General features: G+C 35.6%; 1 protein-coding gene across 4 annotated transcripts in view; it reads left to right on the top strand.

Annotated features, from left to right (window-relative positions):
* Positions 1-23,093, top strand: part of NEDD4 (NEDD4 E3 ubiquitin protein ligase) — a 54,461-nt gene that overhangs the window by 13,545 nt on the left and 17,823 nt on the right. For 2 of the 4 annotated variants that reach the window (XM_038184986.2, XM_038184987.2), the window contains exons 6-11: positions 17,196-17,246; positions 19,956-20,017; positions 20,809-20,911; positions 21,777-21,946; positions 22,492-22,609; positions 22,746-22,913. In XM_038184986.2, coding sequence (XP_038040914.2) covers positions 17,196-17,246; positions 19,956-20,017; positions 20,809-20,911; positions 21,777-21,946; positions 22,492-22,609; positions 22,746-22,913 — 672 coding nt within the window. Of the gene's footprint in view, positions 1-25; positions 5,675-17,195; positions 17,247-19,955; positions 20,018-20,808; positions 20,912-21,776; positions 21,947-22,491; positions 22,610-22,745; positions 22,914-23,093 lie in introns of those variants that run through there. The other 2 variants (XR_005268606.2, XM_038184985.2) reach the window with 2 other exon arrangements.

The following is a 23,093-nucleotide window of genomic DNA, read 5'->3' as shown; positions in this document are numbered from 1 at the left end:
TTTACTAAATGCTTGAATGAAATTAAGTTCACCTGGATTCTAAGCTCAAGATAAAAGCAAACAAAAAAGCATGCCGACATCTGTAATGAAACTTAAAGGAAACCTGATTTGTTAATGTGTCTGACATTACCATACTTTGATCTGAAGCAATCATACTATTGCTCTTAACTTCTAATGTGTTTCAACTCAAAAGCATCATTTTTTTATAGTTCGTCTCAAATGATATGGCCAAATCCATCCCTAATATTGAATACTATGCAATGAATGTTTATTTTTACTGCAAATTAGTATTGAGAATGTAGGTATCTGTGTACATGTGTGAGAAGTTTCTTCAGTATGTGAGGAGTAGCACAGAAAAAATGGTGTACCCTTTCTTTGAAAATCTCAACAAGCAGACCCTGGATGCCTATCCCAGGTATATGATGTCTCATTTTATTTTATTTTTTTAAAGCAATTTTAAAATGCGTCATCAGAATTTGTAGTTCACATGGCAGGTTAGGTTAAATGTGAATTTTCAGGATGCTCAAATGTGTGTTTCAAAATCATGTTTTGGGCTATGGTCTATTCTTCGTGAGGTAGAAGTACTTTGTAATTAGTCATTGGAGCTTTGCTGCCACCCTGTGGAAGTCAGGATGCATGAATAGAAAATCAGATCCCTAATTTCGGGAAGGCCAATGTTTTCTTTTTCGTTTTGACCAAGAAAATTCCTTACCTACTTGCCTTACTCTGATCTAAAGTAGATGAGCTGTTTTTTGTTTTGTTTTGTTTTGTTTTGTTTTCTTACTGGATCAACTTGGAAAAGGTGCTTTGTTTCCTACAGGTGACTGCATTTAGAGATCAAAGCAGCATGCCCTAATCAGTCGCTGTATAGTTCTGCAATAACAGTATTTTTTTTCTTTCCCATCTCATCATTTGGTCAATGGAAAAGGCTGCCTCCCTATTTCTATTTAGCTTCCTCTTTTGTGGTGAAGACTAAATTTCTGTCCCACGTGTCTTGAACTACTTTAAGTCAGTCATATTGTTGCCTTAGCTGTGAGAGTTTGGGATTGATAGACTCCCCCACTTCCATTAATTTATTTTCACATGTCATAAATTATGGGTGCCTTGTGCTTTTTCACTAGGATATGTACCTATGATCAAAAGGTGTTTCATCTTTCATAATTTTAGTTGGCTTGAGTATTAAGCAGCAATTCTTCTGCCTATTTGATGACTGTTTAAAATCTAGATGTGAGCAAGCTGATGGAATTCTTTTAGAGCTGTGAGACTGTCCTAATGGGTGATTTCCTCTGTAGAATTTTGTCCTGTGTGCTTTTATTCCTGGTGACTTTCAGGTAGAAATTGAACCTTGAAATCTTAGTTATGCTTTTAAGAAATGTTGCTTTCTTGAAAACTGGGCTCAAAACTCTTCAAAGTCCTGCTTCAATTCCAAGTCCTGCAACATTAATTAAGACTCCAATTGTTGGTGATTTCACATCTTTCTGTAGTAGCTTTAAGACTTGTCAAAAATCACCTGGTTTGGATCTGTTTTATTAAGGGAACACGGAAACTGATTCGTTTTGCTGACTAGATGCAAGCCATTAGTAGAATAAATGGCTTGACCAGTTTGTGGAATGCTCTGTTAGAGCTGTCTTTAAAAGCACATTAGAAAAATCAGTCAGGAAGGAGAATGAGATCGTTTATGAGATGGGCCAGTGCAGGACCTAGCTGACATCTTGAAGTCTTTTCCTGTCTTACAATAACTTGTCCCAGCTCTGCATATTTCAAATGAAGTACCAGAGCCTATGTTATTTTGTAATGAAGAGTTAAATAATATTAAGATTTGCATGGGGCTATAGGTCTTTCCTTTTTTATTAATATTTATTTATTTATTGTTATGTCAACTCTAATTCAGTAGGACAGAATGTAGAAATTAGAAGTCATTTCTGGAGTGATTAAGGAAGCTGTGGCTGGCTGGCTATACCTGCAAAATCATAGCTAAAGAAAAATGACATGGTGAGAAATGTGGTTGAAATCTTATATCTGAGTTGCCAAAATACGTCAGTTTATCATTTACTTACGGATTTCTTGGGAAAATTGTGGGGAAAAAAAATCAGATTATCTGTTGGGGGCAAAAGTGTTGCTTTTTTTTTTTTTACTGAAAGTATTGTATCTAATAAAATTGTTACAATTTGTTGTGCATCACACTAGCATGCTACAAACTGCTGCTAATAAATATGTTGTCAGGACAGAAAGGGGCTTTAAGAACTGCATTGTTTCTTCTTCGTTCACACATCTTAGCATGTGTACACTTTTTTTTTTCCTAATATGTTGGTTGTAGTTCAAATGTGACTTTTAAAATCTGTGACCAAGAAAGGTTTTATGGTGTTTGACTTTCCTTCCTGCCCCAACCCCTCTCCAGCACATAACGTTAGAAGAAGTCCAGTTGGTGAAGCATAATGAAATAGATGAAGTATTGTATTTGTTGGCTTTTATGAATAAGCTAGTATTCGTTTACTGCTGCATTCTAATCATGGAATTCAGGTAATGGAGGTTAAGTAAGCCCTGGAGTATAATTAGAAAACAAATTTGTTGCTTGCAAACAGAGTACTGTGAATTCAATTCTTGGCTCTTATTTGGGAAGGAGGTTTAAATGTTAATTTTATTGCCTTCTAGCTTAAAATACAGCAAAGGTTAAATAAATATGGAACAGAAAAAAAATCTAGTAGTATGACCTATAAAAGTATAAATGGCCTAGTGTTCTCTTCTGTTTGCGCTTTTTCAGCGGCACTAAGTAATTTCATGTTAGTGTGGTAGTGTTTAGTACTGCATCATATATGGCTTCTGTGTTCAAAAGCACGTTCATAACCAAATATGTTTAAAACACAAAAAAATACACTTAACAGTAAGATTGTCTTTTTTCAAAAGTCCCACTAGATGCCAGCAAAGGACCTCTTCAGATAATATAAGACAGTGAAACATCTGTAGGAATTCTCAGTACCATTATTCTTACAAGAGTTGACAATATATTCATTTCTTTGTGCTGTTCATTTTGATAATTTTATTGGAAAATAAATTAGTAGTTAGCTATGAGTATATGAAGTGGTTTGTTTATAATATACAGAATAGGTTTCTTTTGTAATTGTGCTCTGTAACCATATTTATCCTAGTACGTAATTCTCTTGGTGTTTCGTAGTTTATGTAGCTGGCCATATATTTGCATGTCATTATCAAACAGTAATGAATGTTCACTTAATCTGGACTTCAAGCAAACAAGATGGTAACTTGCAAGAATATTTTTATTTCTTTCTACCTTTAACAGCTGTAATTTGGAAAGGTTAAAATATTATTTAACATGGTAGGCTGAAAGTCAGTGCTGAATTATTAATCAGGATAACTTGTTTCTAATTCAGTTGCATCTCACTAAAAATATTAACTAATTGGCAGGAGAGCTTTTTAACGTGTGCAAATCTTTACAAACTGTGATTGGTTAACAACGTGTAGTTTGTTAGATAATGTCAGATTTCTTTCAAGTTTTATTTAAATAGAGTAGAAAAACTTTTATTTTTTTGAGGGGAGAAGGGTTATTTCCCTGGTTTATGCATAAGTCAGACCTCAGCAGTTTGCTAGCATGGTTACTATTTGGAAATTCAATCCTAGACTTGATACTCAATTATATGGGATTTCATTCCTACCAACTTCCTGTAATTCTAAACCTACGGGTAAAAATATTAGTAGTCATACGCTGCTGAGGAAAGTACGGACACATTGACTCAGCTAGTGCAGCTGCAGCAGGCGTTGCTGTTTTAAACTTGAAAATACTGGGAGTTTATTATATTCATTTTTGCAAATTACAGAAGGTATAATTGAAACAAGGTTGGTAGTGTTTGTCAGTGTGTTGCAGCTGAGGTCGTTGGAACATAAGTGCTTTATAAATGAGTGCTTTCTGACTGCAAGCAATCAAAGACGGTCCAGAAACTGCAGTTCAACGAATGGCTGACTTATTTCAAGAGGTACAGTCTTTTTTTTTAACGCTAGTATCTTGTAGAAATTAGGACAAAGCTTGCTACTTCTATGAGCTTTTACTGTTGCGATGTACTAGCTCTAGGTTCTGTGCAGCTGCCTGTAGCCTTCCCGCTGAAGGATTTTTCTGGTTTTCATTCACTAACATGCGTGGAAATGAGAACAAATGGCACGACGGTTAAGACTGCATTTTGCAACTCAAAGAAGTAACACAGATCCACTATCAGAAACCTCCGAAGATGTTTTGGATAGTAACCATCGGATGTACTTCAAAAGGATACAGAACTCTGAACCTAATGTTGCACAAATGAACCTGACTCCTAGACAAGTTGCTTGTGCACCTGTAATGCAGCAAATAATTAATCAAGAGAGAAAGGCAAATATTTCTTCACTGCAAAAAAAAAAGAGCACCTCACTGCATATTTCTCTACAGTCTAGAAAGCATAATGGATATTTTCGGTCTGGTGATGGCGAAGACACTTCATTCATCAGTATTGGGAATGAAGGAAGTTGTGGCACTAGAATTGTGGTTGATCATCCAGCTCATGACAGCCATCTGAGCAATAGCGCTGCATGCAGTGGCAGTCTTAGCAGTATTGCAGCCAGTGACAATGGATCCTTGAGCAGTGCTGGCAGTGACTATGGATCATGTACAAGTACCACGAGTGATGGAGGTTCATACAGTAACAGTGTCATCAGTGACAGTGGTAGTGGCACTCCTTCGACGAGCGATGGCACTTACTGTAGCGGTGTTGTTCATGGTGACTTTTCATATGGAAACATTTCTAACAAGTGTAATCCCTATAGAAACAACTCACCTCAGGAAGAAGTACAGGTGTGTAGAAGTAATACTACTTTTGACCAAGATGTTTTGTCAGTGAGGAAGAAAACTAAAATTCCACTGCGGCGGTGTTCGTCATTGGTAATTTTCCCTAGGAGTCCTTCCAGTACTCCCCCAGCTTCTCCCATAACCTCAGGTCAGCTGCCACACAGAGGTGCCTATCAGACATCACATAAACTAATTATTTCTCCTAGTGAGCCGTCGCATAAAGAAGATCAAACCATTTCCAAGGGTTTCCTTTCAACAGCAGTCAATGGACTTCGACTGTCTAAAACAGTTTGCTCTTCTGGTGAAGTTAGAGATGTTCGACCGCTTTCCTTGAATACATCATTACAGGACGAAAGTAAAATTCTGAACAGTTCTGAGCAGGCAACTTGTGAAGAAGTAGCTGGTGGCTTCTCCTGTATTTCAGTTCATCTGACTCAAAGAGCATTTGCATCAAGCAGTGAAATGGTTAATGGCTGTTGCAGTGCAGAGTTAAATCTGAACTCCAGTGCAAAATACCCTCCTTTAAAACTGGCACGTAGCACATCTGCATGTTTACCCTCAAAAATAGATTCAGAATACCAGATGAATATAAATCAACTGGAAAGACCAAATGCACAGACGAGCAAAACCCACCATGTTTTGCAAAGAAGTGTTTCATTGGAAGGATCACGTCAAAAAGTTTCTTGCTGTTTATCCAGTCTTAAATACAAGTGTCATAGTGCAAGGACGTCTCAGTTGCATATACAGTTCAAGCCTGGGAATGAAGGAAAAACAAGTGGTGTTAACAAAAGATATGGAACCTCTAAAAGGGAAATATCTAGCACTTCTTTGTGGAGGCCCCATAAGGTGAGTGTTCTGGTTTATAGAAAAATCTGACAGTACTTTACAGCTGAAATTTAACTGGGAAATAATAAAATCCATAATCAAGGTTTAACACAGCTATTTCAGAATTTCCTAATGGTGTCAAACTGTCATCAATAGGGAGTTATTTTTTATATGATCCATATCTTGTTTTTTAGATTTGTGTCTTAGATTATGGTACTCTTTTGGTGAATAGGTCTTAGAGTGGAATACCTGTATATAACATGTATTATAAACTATAATTTCCTGCTTACATAACTTGAAGGGATTTTCTTGTCTAATTATTCAGACATTGGAGGTATCTAAACTTCAGTTTTGTAAAGTTTTAAATACATAACTTCACTGCCTAATAGTAGTAATTATTAAAATTGCATATAAAATGGGTAAAAATGAGTAGATTAGAGACTTTCAGGCTTATTTCTTATAGGCTTTATTTTACAGTGCAGTTCACTCTATATAGAATTAAAGATAAGTAATATTTGAGCAGAGAAACTGTAAATACCATTTGTTTCTGTATACACCCTGAACCACAGGAATTTTCAGAGTTTCCTTTCCTTTTTTTTTTTTTTTTTCTTCCAACCACTACTTCAGTCTGAGCAGTACACTGTAACTTAATACCTCTCCCAACAACATTGCTGTCCAAATTATAGTACTTCGCTCTAGATAAATATATTTTTTTGGTAATGAAACTCATGTCCAACTAAACTTCAGAAGTGTGTTTGCTCTTATTAACTCTTGAAGCAGTTTATATTAGTGAAATATAAGCCATGTGAAATGAGGATTTTAAAATTTGTTTAAATAACATTGTGAAGATATGAACAACCTGAATATTATTTATTGGTTTTAATTATGAATGCTGATAAAAGAGCAACAACTAATATTTACGAAAGTTATTTCAAGTTTTTAAGACCTCATTCTCCATGAGTTACAATTACTGTAGTTTAATTAATTTACTTGTAGAAGCAACAAGCTTCATGCCAAAGTTCTATATTAGTGACATCTCCTTTCTGAACTAGAAATTGTATTACCTTGAAGATAATACCCTGCAATTTTCATTCTGTCACTGCCTTTAGTTAGAGTAGTACCTGATGATTCTATTCTTTTTGGCTTCTTTCAAGTTGTGTATTGCTTTATGGAAAAAAGAAAACAAAACAAAACAAAAAAAACCACAAACACATGTTCTTTTTATAGAACTGTGTTTTCAGTTTAAGCTTAATTTTAAAGCTCATGGTGGATCACAAGTAACCACTATGTATATTATTTGGCAGTTCCTCATCCCCAAATCCAACTGTTAATGGCAAATTCCACAATAAGCACAGATGATGACATTTTAAGTAGTCTGGATCTAGTTATTCTTTAAAAAAAAAAAAAAAAGAAGAAGAATGAAGAAGAAGAATGGAAAACGTTGAGTCATGCACTTCAAGTACATTTCACTGCTAGCTTCTGTGTTTAATGTCAGTAGTTGATATGTAAAATACAAAATGCTTAAATACTGAATGAATTTAATTATGTTCCGTCCAGTTAGAATCCAAGTTCAGGATTAGTTTGTTAGTAAACATTTCCAGAGAACCTCATAGCTCAGTGGACTGACGGGTTTGTGTCAGTTCCCAGGAATGGTGTTCACAGTGCATTATCATGAAATCTAAGCTAAATTTAAATTTTTAAGCACTTTAGAGCATGCCCCTGTTATAGGAGAGCATCTTTGCTGTGCTAATGTGGCAACATATTTTAACCTTAACCAATTTCTTAATTTTTTTTATCTTCCACGTAGAAAATGAGAGAGGCGAGTTTTTTCTATTTGTTTGTTTAAAATAAAGATTGTCTCAATCCCAAATTGCTATGGTTACGTTGTACCTCTCATGCATTTGCAGATACTTGGTTTGTGCCAAACATTTGATTTGTCCCGTGACCACATACAAATTAAAAAGGTTTCTGATAGCAGAAAACTGGACACTAAAGGTTTTATAGTAGTATGTTTGTTTTGGATTCCTCTGAAAGGCACAGAAGCATATTGCTCTTGAAGTGGCCCTATCAATCTTAATGTAAAATCAGTTTTTGTACAATATCCTATGTAATAAAAATTTAAAGGCTCTCCCACCAAACCAAGCAAAAGCCATAGTGACTTTATGGCAGTTCAGTAATTCACCAGAATAAACTAGATAAATATTTTTGTGTTTGCTGTTACAGCCTTTGAAAAATATAATAGGTTCTATGGCAATCATTTAATTATGTAGTCCAATTAATTATCATGGTGTGTTGTGACTCATTTAAAAATAAACAACTCCCAAAATATTTCTCTTGACTCCAGTTAGTCTGGCCTAGTATATTGATATGCTGAGTCTGAGTTCAAATTTAACAAGTTGATACTGGAGTAGCATTTAGTAATGTCAGCTATCCGTACAGAGCAGGCATGAAATCAAATCAGTGCTTTGGTCACAGACTGCAGAGTCTGAAGCAGTGAAAGGTCTAAGCATTCTTTTCTTATGTGCCTAGCTACTAGCCTTCAGCCACCCGGTATCAGGTTTCCTGCTTTCTATAATCAACAGCTTGTTAAAGGCTCACTTTAAAAAAGAAAAAAAAAAAAAAAAAAAGAGAGAGAGAAAAAAAATCAAAACATAATTTCTGTGACAACTGGCCTTGGATTATTTTTAATTAAGTTAAAAAATATGAGGAATGGTGATGGCCTTGCATGGCACTGCTGATCTTTACTTGAAATATGTTGAATAGGTTCTGCAGTAGGGAGTGGAATTTCGCTTATGCAAAGCAGGAGGAAGAGGTATACAAGTGCACGATTGCATCATTGACAGTTGCCCTTGACTTTGTATATATGTTTTCAATGTGTTTTTTTCAGTGCGTATGTCTCTTGGGGTGGATGTAAATCTATAGCTAAAGCACTTTGATGTCACCGGTGTGAACTGGGAGGGTCGGGCTGAGTAAGGGAACAGGTTACATGCTGCATATGCAGACATGAGGAGATACAGAAGGGCAGTGGCTACAGTTCCACTTCTTGTTGGCCGTGAACAAACTTTCTGAAACAAGAAAAAAAAAAAAGCTATACTAATCTCTTCCACAAATACGCTATTATGGTGATACCCGTGTTGATATCAGCACTTCCTTCCAAATCAGTATCACTGCTGGTTAGAAGATGTGTGTATCATAAATGTACTTGCAAATGTGTTAGTACATTTGTACTAACATACAGACATAAAGACATACAAACTGTATGTCTTTAACATAATTTCTTACACAATTAACAGAATTGTTATGAGTAGTCTTGCTGAAGTTTTGTCTTCATTGAATGAAACACACTGAAGAATAAAAATTAAAGGTGATTTAAAAAACAAAAAGGTTTTATATTGTCAGATTTGTGTGAAAAAATTAAGTTGTAATTCTTCAGCTGTTTTCATCAGGTTCTGGAACTTCACATTTCGCTTTGTAACAGGAGATGCTATTTAAATAGCATCAGCCAATTCTATATCCAACAAATAGTCATCCATCAAATCCCTTTCTCACCAATTTAGAGACAAGGGACTGTGTCAAACAAAGGCCTTGCAAAAGTACAGGTAGCTGATATCAGTTGCTCCAGCACAGAGGGCCATTAGATAGCTCAGGCACAACACACCCTTGGTGAAAGCCCTGCTGGCTGCCTCGAATCGCCTCCCTGTCTCCCATATGCTGTACCATAGCTTCCAGGAGGCTCTGTTTCATGATCTGCCTAGGCACAGAGGTGAGGCTGACAGGTTGGTAGTTCCCATGGTTTTACCTAGTACCTTTTTAAAAGTGGCTGTGACGTTTCCCTTTTTCTAGTCATGGGGAACTTCATCTGGCTGCCAGGACTTTACAAATACAATGGAGAGTGGCTTGGCAACTACATCAGCCAGTTCCCTGACTTGGAGTTGTCTTTTCTGCACAAATTGATCTCTCTTTATACTGTTATGTGCTGATTACCTCCTCACCTAATCACATTCATCTTGTTCAGAATTGCACGTCTTGAAGGATCGTGCTGCAGGGCTGCCTGTTGCCCATTCTGTGTTGTGGGATATCAGCTCAGTCGAGGAGAATTACAAGTTGCATTTGGCACTGATGAACCATGTGTAACGTTCAGGATATTGTCATCCTGAAAAGAACACTGTCTTGGCTCTAGCAGAATACTTTAATAACTCTGTACATTAAAGCTCCAGAGCTTTTTAGTCAGCAGTGAAAATTACATGTACATATTAAAAAGGATTTTTTTTTTGTTTGTGCTCTGCACAAATTATAATTAACCTAATTCTGTTTATAGTCTGCAATTGAACTGAGTTGGGGTAGGTTTCTCATATGCCAACCAAAGGGAAGACTAAAACCACAAAACCATGTGGAGCAGAGCTCCTGAAACAGCTATATAAATTTTTAATTACCCAGTCTTCAGGTTGATTCATGTCCTTTTGATCTACCACAAGAGTGGGGAAAAATTCATAGTGTGGCTTCTTTAATATAGCCATAAGCTATAGTTACTGTCTCTAAGGCTTACTGAAAATACAGAGTGTGTTATAAAGTAAAACTTTGCTCCCAAGGGAAGACAGAGACATTTTCCCTTCAATCCTGACTAGCCAAATAACTGAGGCTTTCAGATACGAGACTGTGATCAATGCTATGTTTTGATGTCAATGTTTAGTGGTACATCACTTTCACTTTTTGTGAGAAATTGAAACCACAACACATGTTTTTAACCCAATATTTATTGGAAAATGTGATGTAGAAATCAGTCTCTGTAAGCATTATGGCATCAGACAACAAAGCGAACTGTACCTGCTGGTATTCGTCCAAGAATTGTCAAGAAGGTGAACTAGAAGATTATTAAAATACTAACGATGATATTTTTTGATCTATTAGGTTGTCTTACGGAAGGAGGGTGGCCAATGTTTTTAAGTGACTGAAAGGGAAATGAAGGGAATTACAAGCACATTACAATGTGCCAGTCTGGAAGGAAGAATATAGAGAATAGGCTCGTTAGGTGTGACAGGATTTTTTGTTTACAGGGAAGGGAGAACGAGCTTGGCTTTCATAAAAGGCAGCTACATCTCACAAATCAAACTAACCAGCAACATAGGAAAATGAGTGATCTGATTAATACAGGACACTTAAATTCTCAAAATATTTGCCAAGAACCCTTAGTAAAAGTTCTGAAAAATAGTCTCAAGGCTGAGTGTAGAAAGTAAGTGTAGAAAATGTTTCCTCACCGGTAACAGGTAATTAAAAGATAAGAAACAGAAGTGAGAATTAAATTGTCAGCTCTGAAATTACAAAAAATAAAAAAATTATGGTAGTGAGCAACTAGACAGTAGAGTGGATGATTTGAAAATCAGTGTTGATAAATGCCAAGTAATGCACACAGGGAAAATAGCTAATGACGCATGCACAGTAATGGTCTCCCGTACTGGTCAGGAAATATTTTATGTTGTGGTAAATGACTCCCTGAAAATGTCAACTCAAGTCTTCTTGACAGCTTAAAGGCAAATCGAATGTTCATTTTTATTAGGAAAGGAATAAAGGAACAAAATGAAAAACACCATTATGGAGTCGAACAAATCCACATATGCTATACAAGTTTCAGGTCATCCTCTTTCAGAAAGCATGTCTAGCTACTAGAAAAATACAGGTCACAAGGTTGGTGTAGGTGTTCTGTGAGGAGACTGAGACCAACAGCTTTTCAGCTTGGAGGAGGGAGGGGAGAAATGATGTAAAGGGTGTTTAGTGAAGTTATAGTTCAGGGGAGGCGAACATGAACAGGGAATTTACTCTCGTATCATAAATGTATTCTCTGAGTTGCTTTTGCAAGAAGTTATGGGTATCGAAAAAGAAATGGATTTCAAGTGAAGGAAGGTCCATCAAAATATATTGCCTTCTTGATATAGAAAACGTCCCTGATGAACTACTTACTTGAACCTGGAGGATATATTGGGGGAAGCACTACTCTTACATGCTGCTCTTATTTCCTTTAGCATCTGTTCTTGGCCATTGCTAGGGAGAGGATACAAGGCTACGTAACATTAATCAGACTCCTGGCTTCTTTGGTGCCCGCCCAGCCCTTGCAGACGCCTAGGATCAAATGGTAGAAATGCTCTTTAAAGTTCTCGCATCAGCCTGGGCTGAGAGTTTTCTTCTGTGTTCCAGCACGTTTTTTTTTTCCTTGTGTTCTGTAAGTGAATGAATTTCACAGACTGAGCAAGCAAGTGAATCTGACTGGCATTTTCAAGCGAGTCAGTAGCTTACAACTTGCCTTTTACCCTTGTCTGAAGGGGACTGCCCTGCATTTCTGCTAAGTGTCTGTTTCAAATGAACTTTCTTCCTTGCTCCTTGTGACGAACAGAACGCACTGCTTTGGGAATGCAGCCAGCAAAATGTTTGTAGCTCATTTCAGTGCTGTTTGATGGATCTGTAATCGTCCACATTTTAAGAGATCACTCACTCTCCTTGCAGTGTGGCAGTTCAAGGTAAACTGCAAGTCTGCAGATGGATGCAATTATCATTTAAGACCCAGGGCTGCTTTGGGCTGTATTGACCGGAGCATAAGCAAACAGAATTTAAGGAGGACATCAGCAAGTTCCTGGCTGAAATGGTATTCAAGCTTTAACTGGAGTCATTGAGGATAAGGCATATTAAAATGCAAATGGGACACTACGGCAACTCAAGCAGAGGAATGTGGGAGGAAGCAGAACTGACTTCTCCTAGACCTGCATGGCTTCTCTGGCAGCCTGATTTTCGTGGCATAAGGGAGAAGGCTGCATTCAGTAACATGAAAGCACGGCTTCCCAGCGAGGTTTCCAGAACTTAGAACAGTGCTTACTGTTTTTTTTTAGTTTCTGCCTTAGCTATTTGTTGTGTTTGCTGTTGTTCCAAATTAAACTTACTAGGAATAATAATAACAAATACTTACATAGAAAGAATATATCCAAAGTGGGTAACATCTGCAAATTATAGGCCTCTGAAAACTATCTAATGTGGGAAGTGTCAAGTAACTTTCGTAAGAACTGTTGAGCTGATCTGAAGTAAATTGTTACACTGCTCTTGTTGTAGCAATGATTGCAGGTGGGTTGTTTGTGTCATAGAGGCTGAGGCATCCAAGGTCAGTTTGGGCAGGACAGTTCAGGCCTGGTGGGATTTATTAATTTGAGCATAGCACAGCTTAAGACAAACAGTAAATGCTGCTGTTGCCAGGTCATCTGAGGACTATGTTTAGGGCTGGCAGCAGTAGATTTAGGCTTGGGAGAGGCCCCCCTCCCCCCCCAATTTTATTTTGTTTTATTATGTTTCTTGTGCTGAATAACAAAAAGTGTACTGTGTGTATTGAGTCCACTGGACGAGTGTATTTATTAGCCAGTGTGATTAACATCTGTGACATTTGAAATAAGAAACAGATCAAACCAGAAAGAAAATTACACGTGCATTTAAATGTTTGATAGGTTTTTACAGTTTTAAGTGTTTTAACCTTTATGTTGTTAATTAGTGCAGGTAAAAGTGCACCTGTAATTGTCACTACAAGTGTTTTTCTCAACCTTTAATTGAAGTCATAAGGCTTGGCACAGAATCTCCCACAAATAGATGCAAAAGTTTTAAGTTTTTTATACTATTATGAAGTTGACTTGATATGAGAAGCAGCTTGTCAAAGCAGTAACTTATCAAATATTTGGTACTGTTTTCTGATTATTTTTTTTTTAATGCTTATTTAAAGTATTAGCTGCTTGAATACAGAAGGGCAAATTTGGATTTGCTCTTGACAGTTATAAACTGTAATATTCCTGCTTTTCTATATAGTAGCTTATTTGGCACATCTTTCCATAAAACCAACTCAAATTCCTGATGAATAAAACATACCCTTCACTAGGTTTTGACTTGTTCTCTGTTTATGTTGTGCTTAAGTATGCTTCGGTTATATTAGACATCAAATTATCTTCCTGTGACCCATGTGAAAATGAGTTCTCATATGCCAAAAAACCACCCAAACCTATCTTGAATTACTTTGTTAATGACTATGTAGGCCCAGGTTCTTCAAGTCGCAAACACTGAACGGAGTAGTATGAATGGTGTGTTAAAATAACTGTAGGCTAAATAGGAACTTTCAAGGAATCTACCTATAGAGTACTTGTGCTGTATACAAGTATAAGCTATAAATGGAGAAACATGATATTTTTGCTCTGGTCTATGTGGAGCAGGAATTCTCTGAAAATATCTTTAAAGGCGAGGGAGAATTAGTGAAAATAACTCATGTCATTTCTAAATGCTGTCTGTTAAACAGATGGTAAAACTGCTGAGGCATGTTATGCTGACACCTTTCTCTGGAAGTAGCCAGTGGGGCTGAAGGTCCTGCAGAAACATACGTTGTGTAATAACCATCTATCTCACACTAGCTGTTTTCTCTTCTTCGAAAATGCCAGTGGATTCTTATACCTCAGTAACTGGCAACTTGTATTTGATCGTGAAGGCCAGTTAAAAAGAGATGCCTGCATTTTGTGGAGAAAAAAAATCTCTCCTCACCATCTACCTCTGCCCCATAAAAATACAGGTACAGGAGGTTGGGACTTTAATGAATTCTGGGCAATAAGGTAGTTACAGCTTTGCAAGATAGGGAAAACATTGCTTTTAGAATCCATGAACTTGGTGAGATCTTAACATGATCATTCAGTTTGCTCATTAGAGATGTCTATTTTCCTGTAATGAGTTGTGTGTTGTACAAAAAAAAAAAACAAAAGCTCAATTCTGTTTATTTAGAGTTCAAGATAGCTAAATAATACAGTCAGGGCAGGCAGCATGAAAAGAAAAATACTTGAAGTTGCTAGTGTAGCTTGGGGAAGTTTGTTTTTATTTTCAGTGTTTTTTTCATTCTCATCAAGCTTGTAACTAACATTGATGTTTGAGTGTTTAAGCAAGAAGAATGTTGGTTTTATAAGGGATCTATTGAGCTCTTGTTTTCTTAAGCAGCGATAGTCTGGATCACTGTTTGTTTTTTCAGTTTGAATTGACACTTTATATTCTGTATAATAAAAGCTGTGTATTTTCTCCTTTTCCCATACAGCTGTAGATTTGTGTGTGAAGACCAACATGTACAACTAGTTGTCTGTTTGCTCAGGAAAAGAGTGGGAATATGCTTCATGCACTAATACCAAGAAAAACGTAATCACAAAAGTTGGTAGAGAAAATGTTATTTCAACACCATGGTCTTGTACAAAAGCTGTTTCACATGGCACTGTGATGAATCCAACAATTAAGAAAGGCATGAAATTCAGATAACTGCTCAAACCTGATAAATCATGGTAATGTTCTAAGTATTGCTCTTTAGTGTGTGACTCAGTACGGTGACACTGGGACACTCAGATAATCACGTCTGGTAGCAGTTTAAAATCTGTATCCAATTCATGATAGGAAGAAAATCCAGCATCTTAAGTGCTAAGGCTTATTAGGTGTGTGTGTGTGTGTATATTTATAAAATAGACAGGAATGAATTTTGGACTTCAGGTGTGTCTGGATTACTTTTTCAGTGCTTTTACTCTGTGAGCACTCACTTTGGCATTGCATTAGAGTTCTTCAAATGTATTGTATATAGCAGCTGTCTGTCCTTGCATGTTTTTAATAACTTTCTATAGACTAAACCACTGAATCAGTAAAATGAAAGGCCTCTTTGTTAATGTAACATATCATTAATAGAGGTTTATGCACTTACGGTTTGGCAAGCGGAAAGTTTGAGTTCTCTGGCTGTCAAGAAGTTAAAAGTTGACAAGAACAACTGGCCCACTTGTCTTTCCTAAAGAAACTGGGATGCCTGCTCTCACGAAACAGATCCAAACAGTTTCAACTCCATTGACATTTAATTGTTAATGTGTGTGATGTCTGTTTCAAAGCTTCTTTGGCACTTCTTTGAAGGCAGTTAGTCAGCGAGGCACTCTGCTTCAGAGCATTCCTGCTATCTGATCTATGCATTAGTAGTTTGGAGGTCAACAAAAATCTCCGCTGGAGGATTTTACTCGCTGGCTGGAGGAGAAAGTACTGTTAAAGGTTGGTTATCGAGGCTAGCTCTACTAAAAATAGCAGGAGAGACAGCAGAATAATAAAGTGAATAACAGGAGCCTGTACTAAAATAATGCTGGTAACAAACACAATGTTCTGCGGTTTTCTAAAATGCAGCAGACTTTTGTCCCACATTCCAGTAATTTATTTGAGCGGCTTGTTCCACTTGAGGATTGCCAAGAACTTTACAAATACTAAGTCTTTTAACGTGTCTAAGGTATGTGCTGTGCCATTTTAAAAAGAACCTCATAGGCAGAAATGATAGCTATATTTTTCCAGAAGCTTGTGGTCTGTAATAATACAGAAAATTTTCCTTTACTAGGTCAGGGAAGCTTCAGACTCTTCTGGTATGAAAACCTGTTGTAGCTTTCTATACCCAACCAGTCTGTGAACTGAAAAGCAATTTACTTTTGCTTTGTGTTTCGTGGTTCTCCCTCCTCACCCCCCGTCTGAATATGAGACATATATAAATTTAAGTTAAATTTATAGCGCGTATCTGTAGATTTCTGGCATGCATGATATGTATGATAAGCTCTGCAGTCCAGTTGCATATTGTGCTTTTTGGGATGTATAAAAATTAAGGCTTTAAGTTAGCATTGTCAAGTAACTCCTACAGGTATGAGGCACCGTTTCTATGCATACACGTACAATTTAAAGATGAAATGGGTAAACCTGGGACAACAGACCTAAAGAAAAGAGGTACTAGAAGGATTAAGGGAGAAACACCTATATCCTTTAAAGCCAGATGTTCCAATGGAGAATGCAGTCAATGAGACAAAAAGATTGGGTAGAATTGGACTGGAGTTTGTGTCTTGAAACTTAAAAATACAGTCATGCTTGCAAAAAGGTGAAATGCACAGCTTTGTCCTGAGGCAAAGGGAATAGATTTCAATGAGATGTGGAAACCAGGGATGGAAAGTTATGGAAGAAGACCATCAAAATCCTTGGGTGATGAGTTAGAATAAAAGCTTATGGTACAGCAACAAATTTAGGAGGAAGGTCTGTAAATAATTGTATTGTTCTGTGAGAAATGCTTAGTTTTTTAAGTATAAAACAAGACAGTTATTTTACTTGAAATAGCTAGTGGAAGTGCCTTTACATTTTGCCCTTTAAAATGATGTTTCTGTTAAAGATGCCGAGGATCTCAGTCCTGACTCTGAACAACTCTTCATCAGTTTCATTAGCACTACTCCATATGATCTAAATAAACAAATAAAATCCAAGTCCCTATCCCCAGCTTTGTCAAACTTCATTTATTTTGAGAAAGACAAAACTGTCCAAGGCTCTGAGAGTTGGTTCAATCAGAGTTTGTTCTACACAGAAAAAGTGTTCATGTCTATGCTTCAAGAGTGTCTTGACATTCTTAAAAAACATTGCTATATTATCAGGGGGTTGAAACAGTATTTTTAAATACTTCACAACTTTAAGGTTTTTGTGCTTTTTCCTTGTGTTTTATTTTCCCTAGACTCGAGATGATTTTCTTGGACAAGTGGATATTCCTCTTTATCAGTTACCGGTTTGTATTTATTTATTTATTTATTAATTTTTGTTTTAAGACTGTGAAAAAGTGATTTTGTAAACAATTGTTTTAGTTATCTAAGAAAGTAAACCTTACTCATGATATAAGTGCTTGAATTCTCTTGTTCTGGCTGTGTTTACAGCTGATATTTATCAAAAAGATGTAGTTTACCTTGTATTTAGATAAGGATTTCTGCTGCTATGAGAGTTAAAAATGCTTTTGTTTTTTTCAAGAATAAAAATGAAAGGTTTTAAACTGTCTAAAAACCAAGAAGAGATTATACTTAGTACAACATTTCTTAAAATATTTTGTTTAAAGTACTTTTGTTGCTTAAAATTTTAAGCAAAATTACTTCTAATACTCCTTATTCCCATAAACAAATACACAAGAGGGTAAGTGGGAAATAGAGCTTGTTACAGTTTTTTGTTGTTGTTTGTTTGTTTTTGCATTCCTTTTGCAAAGCACATTGTTAATTTGCAAGGAAGATCACCAAGAACTCCAAAATAAGTAAGACTTTTCATTTTCTTTTGAGGTTTCAAAACATTAGAGTAGTAGCAGTTTTATCAGCAGCTGATGTAAAGACAGGATAACAACTCTAGCAAAAAAATAAAATAAAATAAAAAAAATTCCAAGAGCAATTTTCTCCTTTCGTTCTGGTAAGAGCCATGTTAGGAGTAGTAAAAGATCTGTCCTGCTACCTGGTGTAACTGGGGTGGGAGATCGCACGAACTCTTCTCCCTCAGGGCAGGTAGTTTGGAGAGACTGATGGTAATGCCCCTCTGGACAGGACTGTGCCTTCCCTTCCCACTAAGAAGCTGGACAGAAGTATCACAGACTTCTGGGGATGTCAGTGCATTATCTTCTTTTTTTTTTTTTAAAGCAAAAACTAATTTACAGAGTCTCGCTTAAATATTTTCATGTCTGTTTTCTTACCTTCCTTAAAAGTCAACTTCTCCCTGTCTACTCTTTGTTTCCATCTTCCTGGTTCTTAATTACTTGGTTTTGCTATCTAAATCTAATGTCCTTTATTGGCCCAAGCATAAGGTGATTTTGTTTTACTTGAAACAGTCTTTCGTTTACATAATAACTAAATATATCTTGGATAAATTAAATGATCGGATAAATGAAATTATCAGATAAATAAAATCAGTCTGTTATAAACTCATCATTGCATGTAGTTTTGATTCCTGTTTCATTTTCCTTGAGACTATGCAAACGCAACTGTTCATAACTCAAAAGAGCTGGTAGTCAGGGACATGTTAAAAGGATAACTCATTACTATGGTAAGATAGTGAAGGTATATTAATTTAATCTTTCCAAAACCAAACTCTATTAATCCAAGACTAATTAGTATTGAATCCAAGGCAACTCTCCTTTTTGACAAGTCATAAAAGTAATTACAAAACTTAGATTTAGAAGACAATGTTTTTTCTTTTTTCTCATCTGATGTAGTTCCACAGTATTTTAGTGTGTTCTGTTCAGCAGTGGAAAAAAAGGACAGCTTAATTCCATCTTAATTTCAGAGAAGTATTTATCTTAGTGTTAATAATAGTTTACACTGAAGAAGTCTGTAATGCAAGGTGGCATTTTTCTGAGGTTTAATGTAATAGCTATTCAGTAAAATTTAATAATGTTAAATTTCCATTTCATGACATCTTTCATGATAAAGACACAGGCCTTTTCCAAATAAAATTCTAAAATCTCTAATTTAGTAATGGCTAACCTTAGATTCTGGAATATTTTGCCTCTTTCCAGTCAAATATTGACACACATTAGACGTTCTTTGAAAATACCATTATGAAATCAGTTCAGCCTTCAAGAATTCCTTAATCTAAGATTTTTCCTTAAGTCCTACAAATATAGCAAGTGCAGTTTTTTCTCTTATTATTATTTTTCATCTTATTATTTCCTCTTATTATAACTATTATTACTTTTTGAAATGGTTAAAATGTATTAACTAACAAGAGTCTAGAATTATACCCCAGAATTCACAAACAGCTGAAAGAACAAAATCCATTTTGATTCAAGAAAAGAGATTTCCAAATGTTCCTCAATGCATAGTATTGTAAAATAAATAAATAAATAATTTTGTAAGAATTTTAGAACAGCAGCTAGGTTATTAGTATTTATGTTAACCAGAAAAATAAATATCTTTTTGGTTAATGGTCATTCATGCATATTTCTCTACGTTGACCTGGGACATCTATTTTTAAAATTGTCTGTTTACCACAGTGCTTGTTTCTGTTGAGCAACTTCACTTTCATGAATTAGAGCAGAGATGATCTCAGAGTGGATTAATCTGTGATTTTGTTTCATCCAAGTCCTAAAGCTTTTCATATCTCTTCTGTATAAACGTATTTGAAAATGCCGAGGTAGGAAAAAAATTTATGGTGGATCTTTTAAATATGGAAACTGAGAAAGGATTTACCGATTTAAGGCTAAACAGTTATTTTTTCTTGTGCTTTAGAAACTAAAAAATTCTAAATGCTTCAGTGGCTAGAAATATTGGAAGGTAATTTTTTTCTTGAAGTGGGGATTTATCTTTATTCTGAAGACTAAAGCTGATGATTGCCAGAACTTTGACTGAACCAATACTTTAAATGTAAAAGCTTACACAGCCTTTAAGGAAATCATTAAAACTTCTGATAATCTTCCTAAACAAGTGTTTGATACAGATTTTTTTAAAAAAAACTTCTCTTATTCCAGACAGAAAACCCAAGTATGGAGAGACCATATACGTTTAGGGATTTTGTTCTTCATCCAAGAAGGTTAGTAAATACCACCTCAAAATTCTTAATTTCATATGTAAAAAATGCTATTGTATAAGTTCTGGTATGTACATAAATATTGTCGAGGTTTTCATGCTTTCATTATTTAATTTTTTTTTTCATTATTTAAATTTAAAAATCAATGGAGCAAGATACTTGTGATTCTACTAAAAGGCATTTGTTTAGATCCTCTTTCAACTTGAAATTGTTTTTTTGCTTTCCTTTAAAAGATGTCTCTCTTTGCGTGTTTCACATACAGTTTCATGTGACCTTAAATAACAAAGCTCAAATCGAAAAGCTTCTCACTTTTAAGAAGTCCTGTGATTTGAATCAAGGAATTTTTAAACGATATGTAATGCTTCGATGTTAAGTGTTGCACACTTGATGTTTGTTTTAAAAATATATATTCTTAACCTTAAATCTGAGGAACTCATAGCAATCTTTGTTAGAAAAAAATACGTAAAATGCTTGTCAACGTTTTTCAGATACTGCTTTCCAATTCAGAAATAAGATCAGAAGATACGGGAATCTGTAGATCTTTGTCAGCCACATTGTTAGCAGAAATAGTAATTCTGAAGTATTCTGCATTTTTTGATTTTAGATTGAATGTATTTTGAAGCTTTGAAAATTTGGTACCATTACAGAACTCGAAGAAAAACTATAGAAAGTCAACTTTGTGCTGAGAAGCTTCAGAATAATCCTCCAGCTGTGTTTTCTTTAGCTATTTTATTCCTAGGTAACAACTTCACAAGTGCACAGTAAGAATAGTTATTTTTCTTTCTCTCCTGCAGCCATAAGTCAAGAGTTAAAGGCCACCTTAGATTAAAAATGACTTACCTACCTAAAAGCAATGGATCTGAAGAAGAAACCACAGAACAGGCCGAAGAATTGGAGGTGGTAAAAGATGTATTTATTGCTGAGAAACCTAGCAAATGGTTGGTCTTCAGACAGTCAGAGTAGTTACCATAAAAATGAATGTTAGAAATCACTAAGCTGTAAACATTATTTTTATAAACAAACCAGTTAAATCCTATTGCTTGTATCTTGCTCTAAATCTGCATAAAATAGGTTTTTTGACTGCAGCTTTGCTAAATAAAGGAGTGGTTTGTCAGTGTATCTAAAAAGGAAAAACCTTAGACTTCTGATTTTGTTCTGATACTGTGTTGCCATATTTCCATGTAACCTTTCTTATTTTAGAATTAATGGCAGTATCAATGCCCAGTATTTTTACTGCTCTTTAACGTTCTTTTTTTTTTTAATTTAAGTGTAGCCAGCCAGACACTGACATTGCTTGTTTTAGAATTTCACCTTTCTCCCATTTATAGGCATACTTCTGATCTTAACTGTTTTACTTTGGAATCTTTAGTAAGCACATCCAGTTTAGATCAGTGGATCTCTTTTCGAGACCTTAAATTACTCCAATTAGCATAATCACTTCTTCTGTTACAAAGTATTATGCTCATCTGACTAGTATGTTGCAGCATGTGTATGAAACTATTTAAAAACAAAACAGTATTCCATGAATCCTGTTTATTTTCCTGAACTCTTAATGCTAATGTGTTTAAGGAATTTGATTTTTAAGAATATGACTTCTGCACACATCACTTGTTCTCTCATTTCTTGAGAAATATACACAATAAAACTAAGAGCCCAAGATATAGTAGGACTTCACCTTAAAAAGGTGGTGACTTAATAAATTGGAATACTTTTTTCAACTTTGTCAATATTAATTAAAATTTGTTAATATTGTACCTCTTAGCCTGGGTGGATTATATTGGACCAACCGGATGCTGCTAACCAGCCACAACAGCAGCAGCAGGAATCTCCTCCACTGCCTTCAGGCTGGGAAGAAAGGCAAGACATCCTCGGCAGGACCTATTATGTCAATCATGAATTCAGGAGAACACAGTGGAAAAGACCAACTGCTCAGTAAGTCTTTTGTCCTGAAAATTCAAGCCTCATATTAATTTTTAGTCAACACTGAAAGCAAGGGGAACTGGAAAATATATAACTTGAAAATTAGTAGAGACCTTTTGACATTTTAATCTTCAAGCCGATGTGTAATGGTCATTGACTAGTGGTCAATTTAACTGCACAGCACCCTTCCTGCTCTCTGGAAGTTGATACTCAAATTGGAACTGGTCATAATTGTAAGACATAATCATAGTAATGGAAAGAAATTCTTTTTTTTCCCTCCAGATTTTGTCCCTTAGCATATGAATTACAAAAACAATACCTGAAATGCTATCTGGCTCTTCAGTTTTACTTACACTTCCTATCAACATGAATACTTCTCTTTAAACAGATTACATTAATCTGTATAGCTCGTGACTGCTTCTCTTTTTTTCTTCCAAAATGACTATAATGTATGTTTTCGTTGTCGGAAGATGAAATGACTATGTATGCTGATACATATATGTGTGTGTGTGTTTATATATATATATATTTATTTATTTATTTATTTTTTCCAATAGGGACAATGTAGCTGTCGCAGATATGGGTAACATGCAGTTGGAAGCCCAGCACGCATTCACTCATCGACGACAGATATCAGAGGATACTGAAAATCTAGACAACAGAGATTCCCCTGAGGTAAAAACAAATATTTCTGAATATTTCTGAAATGCAGGTAGGTTTTTAACTTTAGTCAAAAAACTTGTTTTAAATATCAGTAACTTATACCTACTCTTAAAAATGTGTTTTTTTTTCCTCTGTTTTCTATTTAAAGAGCTGGGAAATTATAACTGAAGATGAGGCAACAATGTATAGCAATGAGAACCCTCAAATACCTCTCCCACAGAATAATTGTGATGTACAGACTCATCTTGCAGAAGAGTTGAATACCAGACTTACTACCTCTGGAAGTTCGGCTACTGGCCAATCAACAGCCTACATGGTAAATTCTTTTTCTTGTTGTTCATATAGAAATATTTAGAATATTTTACACAATATGTTACTACTGCTAGAAGTAGGTGCATGAATACTGTGTATTAATTAATATATACTTAATTTTATCACAGATGTTGAGAAATAAAGAGTGATTTTACAATAGAAGCCCATTTAGGCAACCATTTTA

Source organism: Anas platyrhynchos, chromosome 11, assembly GCF_047663525.1.
Source record: "Anas platyrhynchos isolate ZD024472 breed Pekin duck chromosome 11, IASCAAS_PekinDuck_T2T, whole genome shotgun sequence".
In the NCBI taxonomy this organism is placed as follows: Eukaryota; Metazoa; Chordata; class Aves; order Anseriformes; family Anatidae; genus Anas; species Anas platyrhynchos.
Note: the sequence above shows the minus strand (reverse complement) of the source record. Positions and strands in the feature narration are given on the sequence as shown.